Source organism: Apodemus sylvaticus, chromosome 5 (assembly GCF_947179515.1).
Source record: "Apodemus sylvaticus chromosome 5, mApoSyl1.1, whole genome shotgun sequence".
In the NCBI taxonomy this organism is placed as follows: domain Eukaryota; kingdom Metazoa; phylum Chordata; class Mammalia; order Rodentia; family Muridae; genus Apodemus; species Apodemus sylvaticus.
Window position 1 is genome coordinate 101,891,717 of NC_067476.1, and position 8,018 is coordinate 101,899,734.

The 8,018-nt window shown below is 49.7% G+C and overlaps 1 protein-coding gene across 1 annotated transcript; it reads right to left on the minus strand.

Moving 5' to 3' along the window:
- Positions 1 to 5,516: 5,516 nt before the first annotated feature.
- On the minus strand, positions 5,517 to 7,530 carry Rhov (ras homolog family member V). Its single transcript, XM_052181461.1, has 3 exons — positions 7,218 to 7,530; positions 6,982 to 7,040; positions 5,517 to 6,788 (listed from the first exon to the last, which is right to left on the minus strand). Exons 1-3 carry the CDS (start codon positions 7,423 to 7,425, stop codon positions 6,345 to 6,347), a joined length of 711 nt encoding a protein of 236 aa, XP_052037421.1. The 5' UTR covers positions 7,426 to 7,530; the 3' UTR covers positions 5,517 to 6,344.
- Between the last annotated feature and the right edge of the window lie 488 nt (positions 7,531 to 8,018).

Sequence of the window (8,018 nt, forward strand, 5' to 3'; positions counted from 1 at the left end):
GGGTCCCTGTACCCACGTGGCAGATCACGACCATCAATACAAATAACTCCAGTTCCAGGGGATCTAACATCTTCTTCTTCTGGCCTTAGAGAGCACCAGGCACATCAAATATGCATTCAGACAAAAATACTCATAAATATAAAATAATTTAAACATTTTAAAAAGATGGCCATCCACATTATCATAGATAATTACATAGTATGGAGTTACTGACTTTTGCACTGAAAAATGTTCGACTACATAGCCAAGTCAGCCACACAGAGAAAGGTACACGTGCAAATTTACTGAATACTCATGATCCATTACTCATCTTCTAACAGAGATAAGTTCCCTCCCCCAGTCACATACATATAAACGCATGCTGCTTCAGGAATTGACTTCAGATTATACGGGGGTTGGGTGTCACCAAGCCAAAGACAGTGGACATGTTTTTCTGCTCTCAATGACCCATGAGTCCTGCCACCCCCCCCCACACACACACAAAAGAAATAAAGCAAGCAAGCAAACAATCAAACAAAGGGACCAGCAGAGCTGTGGCTTAGGCTAGGTGAGGATCTAGCCAAGGATATTGACGTCAAGGTGAAGTGAAGGTCAGAAGACAACTTGCTAGAGTTGGTTCTCTCCTACTATGTGGGTCCTGGAGATTGGACAAGAACCTGTCCTCAAATCAAAAGGTTAGGGGCTGGAGAGATGGCCCAGCGGTTATGAGCACTGACTGCTCTTCCAAAGGTCCTGAGTTCAAATCCCAGCAACCACATGGTGGTTCACAACCATCTGTAATAGGATCTGATGTCCTCTTCTGGTGTGTCTGAGACAGCTACAGTGTACTTACATATAACAATAAATAAATCTTTACAAAAATAAAATAAAACAAAAGGTGAGGAGAAAAAGGCAGTGTGCGGGCAGATATCTAGGAAAACAGCTCAGTGGTAGATCACTTATGCATGGTGCACAAGACCCTCAATTCAGTCCTAAATACAGCCAAGGAAGGAGGAAGGGTGGTGAACTAATTTACTTCTGCTCTGGAGGCAGAAGCAGGAGGTCCTCATGTTCCAGGCTAACCTGGGCAACATAATGAGAATAAACAGGTAAGTGTAAGTAAACAAACACAAAATGGCGGGGCTGTGGCTAAGCAGGTAGAGTACTTCCTTGGCATTCACCAGGCAGTGGCTCTGTGGGGACTGAGCCCCAGTACTACATAACCTGGACATGGTACTGAGTCCCTGTAATCAGCACTTGAGAGGTGAAGGCAGAAGTGTCAGAAGCTCAAGCTCAAGGCCTGCCTGGGCTTTACAAGACCCAAAAAAGTAACTATGAGGCCAGGCCGGTCTGGGACTCGGGTCAGTGCTGCCAGCTGTCATTAGAGAAGCCTCTTCTTGTGTTGACACAGTGACCCACAACCGGACAGCGTGCCGTGAGTTAGTGAGTGACCTAAAAATGATGTCTTCATTAATGCCCCTCCCCTCTGAGGAAGAGGAGGCAGAACGATGGTAAGAGCCAGCGGGGTCAGGGACACCAGAGAAGCAGTGTCTTCCGACACAACCGGGCAGACACTTAGGAAGTCGCAGAGGCTGTGGCAGCATGCACAGGGCCTGCACAGTTTAAGCCAGCTGAGATTCCAGTGCTGAAAGGGACAACTCAACACAAGCTCCCATCCCTATCCAAGAAGCTATCTCCAACTGATATCCACTTGCAAAGGAAAAGTTAGTCTTCTCAAGGGAGGCTCCGTGGGCAATTAGCCACACTTTGGGGCAGATCTCTTGCCCAGCAGTAGACGGCCAACACAAAAAACCCACAATTGTGATTACAGGGATTCAATCCCAGGTCCAGGGATTTGTGTTTTTACGCATTTTCTGTCTCATATTGCTTTGTTTGGGCATCTTTTTTTGTCTTACCTTTTTTTAAAAAGATTTCTTTATTTATTATATGTAAATATACTGTAGCTCTCTTCAGACACACACCAGAAGAGGGCATCCAATCTCATCACAGATGGTTGTGAGCCACCATGTGGTTGCTGGGATTTGAACTCAGGACCTCTGGAAGAGCAGACAGTGCTCTTAACTGCTGAGCCATCTCTCCAGCCCTTTGACTTATTTTCCTTTTGCTTATATATTATGGTTACTGATTTTGTATTTCAGTGGGTTTTGCTTTTGTGAATGTGTGTGTATCTGTGGTTTTATTTTGTCATTGTTATTTGGTTTGCGTGTTTGTTTTCTAAGGAGAGAAAGAGAAAGGGCATGGAGCTGGGTGGGTGGGGAAGATCTAGGGACTTGGCAGGACTGAGAAACCATGATCGGAGTATATTGTATGAAAAAAATACCTTCAATAAAAAAGATGGTGTTTCACCTTTCAGCAATGCATATATACTATCATTGGAAAGACAGAGCTTAGCATGGTCCCTCTGAAAGAATGACACACAAGCCTGTGAAACATTTATTTAAAAGGGAATGGGCTGTGGAGATGGTTCAGCTGTTGTAACTCCAGTGGGATCAGATGCTTCTGGCTTTCAAAGGCACTGCACTTATGCACACACACACACACACACACACACACACACACCTAAAATAATGAAAAAAAATCTTTAAAAAGTAAAACTAAATGGTATGGGTGAGGCTTTCTCTTGTTTGATTGTCTTGAGACAGGATCTCTGCAACCTTGACCTCTATAGATCAGAAAGATCTCACACTCACAGAGCTCTGCCTGTCTCTGCACAGGATCAAAGGTGTGTACCAGCACTGCTGGCTCTACACATCCTCTTCAGTGCTATATCCACTGCTCTTGTGTATGTGGAACAATGAACTCCTTGGGACACACACACACACACACACACACAAAGAGGGGTCCAATTGAGAACAGGAAGAGAATTAATGGGAGCGGGAGGGGGACAATAAGTGTTAACAGTGTATTTGTGTATATGTATTGAATACGGTAAAAATCCAATGTGTACATGTATGAAAATGTGATGAGCTAGCTGGGTAGTGGTAACACACACCTGGTAAATGCCAGCACTCAGGAGGCAGAAGCAGGTGGGTCTCTGTGAGTTCGAGGCCAGCCTGGGGCTTCAGAGTGAGTTCCAGGATAGCTAAGGCTTCAGGAGAGATCCTGACTTAAAAAATTAACAAAAAAGTCAAAATGAAACCAATTATTATGTATAGCTAATACATGCTGACAAAATCATTAAAATTAATAAGCAAATACAATGAAAAATAGAAAAAACAACCTGTGAGACCCCGTCTCAAAAAATTTACACTGACACGGACATTGTATTTACATATATTTATGTGCATATATGTATATACATTTGTATATAACACATGATTTTATCCAAGTAATAGTAACTAGTCCTCTAAAGGGTAGACTCCTGTAGAATGCTTGCTTCAGTTGAGCAGAGCCCTGATCTTGATCCTCAGGCCTGGAGGCAGGGCAATGCGGTGCCACACAGAGGTGGCATGGGAGGGAGGAATTGGGAGCAGGACATCCTTGTCCTGCACAAGTCCAAGGCTCAGGCTCTGGGTCTGTGACACAAACTGGAGCTGGAGTGATCCTGGTGAGTCTAAGCAGCTAAGGGACAATGGAACACACTGCCCAAGTCCACAGGGTCTAAGTGTGGTCTCCTTGGCAAAGTAGGGAGTGTCTTCAGTGTGCCTTCCCTGTACTGAGCAGCTGTGAAGACACAGACAGCCCAGCACCTTCTGGAGGAGGTCAGAGGGGAAGCAGGCCACCTGGGAGGGGCAAGGGGACATTTTTAAAAACGAGATCTTGCAACAGCCAAAACTTAGTCAAAGACAGGAGATAATTGAGGATCACTGAGACAAACTGCACTGGTTCAGACTGCTGTCAGATTTGGGGAGGCCTTAGATTTGGGATTTCGATGAGAACAGAAGTGACTACAGCGCTGGTGGAGGGAGGTGCCGGGGAGGCAGAGGGATGGATGCAGTGGTGAGTCAGTGGATCCTGACAGGATCAGCCACTGTCATGAGGGGAAGCGCAGAGGCTGCAGCCTCCATGACTCAGAGATGCTGGGACCGTGAGAGAAACCAGACTGCACATGCAGTGGTGGCGCCAAAGCCACCAAATCAGCCTTGTTTGCCCCACAGTCCCAAGAGCCCTTGGAACGATTTGACAATCTCTACTCAAGAATACTTCATTTTGCAAATAAGGAAACTCATTTATAAAAAGGGAAGTGAGCTGGCTGGTAGGACTGACCTTTTATCCCAGCACTTGGGAAACCGGCAAGTGGAGCTTTATGAGCTGCATGCTAGGCAGGACTCTAAAGTGAGGTCCAGTCTCAAAAAAAAAAAAAAAAAAAAAATCAAATCCTTTACCTGTGATCAGTGCCAGGACTTGAACTTTTAATCTTGAACTTGGGGAGCATGCCAGGCTGGCTAGGGTGGCAGCTAGCCACGGGTCTAGCTGTCATAATGCAGCTTACTGCCTCTCCCAAGGAAATAAGGAAGCAAAGAAGGCGGCTGGTGCTGAGGGATAGGAGGCTTTCTTGGCTAAAACTGAATTTCGGGTTACCTAAGGTTTCACTTGGCTAGTATTTCTGTGATGCACACACACACACACATACACACACACACACACACACCCTGTAGCTTCCTGGAGAGAGACCTGGGCCCCAGTGAATTGGGGATGGGCGCTCACCTGGCCCAGCAGGTGCCTAGCAGGTGTCCTAGAGTACCTCAGAAGAACTTGTACAGAAGTGCAGGTGCCACCTACACATCTAGGCTGCTCCCTCTAACCACTGTTATGTTACCTTTTTTGTCTCCAGACCAGTTTCCTTAAGGCAAAGTAAGTTTTGTTTTTCCCCAAAATACACTTTAGCATGCCTCCTAGATCCAGTCCTTGGATTCCCATTCCCCTCCATGCCTTCTGCCAGTGAATTCCCACAGACACAGGAGTCCTGGGGCCAAACCTCTATTCACATTGTCCACAGTCAGCACCCTAACCTGCAGTAGGTATGTATGGTCACGGATGAAGACTGGTCCAAGCAACCCAAGGCCACACGCTTTGGCCAGTGGTTGAGTTGTAAAGCTGTATAGGTTTTCCTTGGCATTCAAACTGGGGTGACATTCCCCAGCCAGACCCCGGTCCTGAAAACAGTTCAAAAACAGGAACAGAAAGGCTAGAGGGCCTGAGATTGTCCTCGAGCCCCAAAGCTGAGCATCACACTCTAGAAAGGAGGGGGAGAAGGGAGGGGCCCCACCTACCTGATGAGGTCATGGGAAACCAGCTCTGGCTCTGACACCTGGGGAAACCCGTTTCCAGGCTGCTTCCCACGCTAGCTCTCCTGGGAACCAAGTAAACCAAGCCCCAAGCAGGGAGCCTCACACTGCTCCCCCCAGTCCAGTTCCCATCACTTTGTCCCATCTGACCCAGCCCCCCCCCCACCCTTCAGCCAAGCCTCAGGTTCCAATCCATCTACCAAGGCTGTCAGGCCTTGGCAAAGGTTATGAAAGGGCATTGGGCTGACCACTCCAGGAAACCAGACAGCAGCTTCAGAAACAGAAGGTTTTATTTGCAGATCGCATAGCTCACCTTCTAAGCTATGACCTTGGAAAGGGATGGTCTCTGCCCCTTCCTCCTTCAGGCTCTCTTGCAGCTCCTCCCCCTCCCTTCGCTGGGCCTTAACTCTCACTTCCTGCCCCTCTGCTAGCCCAGCCTGTTTGGGCAGTGCTTGGGGAGCCCTGAGACCCAGTTCTTCCCAGGGAGCCAGCCTGGCCTCCCTGGCCTTGGGGCTTGAGGGCAGCCCAGGTGTCAGCCTTTTCCACAGCTGTGCACCCTTCTTTTCTTCTTGTCTTCCTCCTTCCCGGCCCAGGCCTCTAATCCTGTCCACCACTCGCCTCACTTTCTGTTTTCCCTGTCAATCTCTCACTGGCCTCTTCCTCATACCCCATCTCAAATGTCTCCTAATCAAGGCTGACCAGCTGCCAGCCCTCCAAGATGCCCCACTGTTTTCCGTGCTTCCTCACACCTGTGCTAGGAGAGGGTGATGACCCAGGAGGGGCCTGCATCCAGCCAAACTGACCTGTGGCCCCAGGATAAGAAACTGAGAATTACATCCCAAGCTGCTCAGTGATACTGACACTGATGGAACTATCCTATGGAAATCAAAGTGCTGGGATTTTCCTGTGAGTCTTGACAAAGAAATCCAAATCAGCCATCCCTTGCACAGGACAGAGGCTCACCCTGGTTACCAGGGTGTACAGCTTTGAGGCCCATGTCCCCTGTGTTCAATAGAGAACTGAGTCCCAGGGGTTGGCCAGGCCCTGCCAGTACCGGATGTCTCAGGGTCCAGAAGTCTCAGGCCACCTGCCTATCTCTTGTACTGCCATAGCTGCTCAAACAAAGCAGAAGAACTTCTTCCAGCGACAGCGAGAGAGCGTGCGCACACCTTTGGCGTTCAGTTTCTTCTCCAGGCGGGCTTTGTGTTCAATCGCACTGAGAATGGCCGAGTCGAACACCTCCTTCAAGTTCTTCTGTGTCAAGGCCGAGCACTCAAGGTAGCAGCAGGCTCGGATCTTCTCAGCCAGACCCTGGGCTTGGGGTTGGGGTACGGGGCCCTCCCGGCCTCCTTGGTCCAACTGAATTAGTACATTGACATCGTCCCTCAGGTCAGCCTGAGTGCCCACCAGCAACACAGGGGCTTGGGGGTTGTGAGTGCGGATCTCGGGCAGCCATTTTTCTGTTATGTTTTGGAAGGAGCTGGGCTGCACCACGCTGAAGCAAGCCAGAAAGACATCGGTATCCGGGTAGCAGAGAGAACGAAGCCGGTCAAAGTCCTCCTGGGGTGGCAAAGCTAGTCGTTAGCAACATCATTCCCTCCACATTGGAACCAGAATCTGCTTCTCCCTGGGGGTGGAGACCTAAAAGTACTAAAGCCCAAGGCCTGCTCTATTCCTACCCCATGCAGGGATCCTCCCAGCCTCCAGCCCTCTGCAACCCCTTGCCCATGGAAGGCTACACCCAGGTTCTCACCTGTCCCGCGGTGTCCCAGAGCTCAATTCGCACAGGGGCTCCATCTACCAGGACTTGCACTGCAGAGGCGGGGAGGGAAAAGCATGACTTAGACACAGCATCCTCAGCCCTCCAGACGGGCCTCACCAGCGCCACCTCCGGGCCTGCTCCCGGGGTCTTCCGTGCCCTCCCGCCCAGCATGCTACTGAATGCACAACCGTACCTAGCCTCAGGGGCCCCAAGACTATAGAACATACCGGAGAAGGTGTCTAGTGCGGTAGGCCGATAGCGCGCGGGGTACCCATTGCAGGTGTAGCTGACGATGAGGCTGCTCTTGCCCACCGCGCCATCGCCCACCAGCACGCATTTGATGCCCAGCTCTGGAGGGGCGCTGCGCCGCCGCGGAGGAGGGGTCGAGGCCGGGAGAGGCGGTGGCTCGGCCTCGCTTAGCTCCCGCGGCGGCATGGCCCGCTCCCGGGGTAGCAGAGGGGCCAGCCCGGACCAGGCTCCGCGGCGCTCGGGGAAGCAGGTTCCGCAGCCGGACGCTGACAATCCGTCCAAGCTGGGCACGCCCGCTAGAGGCTGACAGAAAGTATATATGTTGGGCCCCGCCCACCTCATCTGCATGTCCCTAGTGCCCCGGACCCCGCCCACCGACCTGGAACCTCCCTCTGCAGAACACCCAGGAATAGCAAAGCATCCAGAGAAGAAAGGGATGTGAAAACCAGGCTCCACGGAGGTACAAGGGCAAAGACCCAGCATATGACATTTTGGTAAATCCACAATTTATTGTTAGTAGGAAGATGCAACTTCAGAATCCATAATACTGCATGTTTAAATTAAACACATCACATTCACTCTCTTCTGAGTTAAAAACACTTTCATACACATATTAGTACAAGTATTAAACATCAGTATAGTAATTTTATTAATGAAGTATTTTTTCTATCTACTGAGATTGAAGCTGAGAATGTAACTCAGAGTGCTTGCCAGTATATGAAGCAAGCCCTGGGTCTGACCCCGTACACTGGCTTGGTGGTGCATTCCTCTAATCCCAG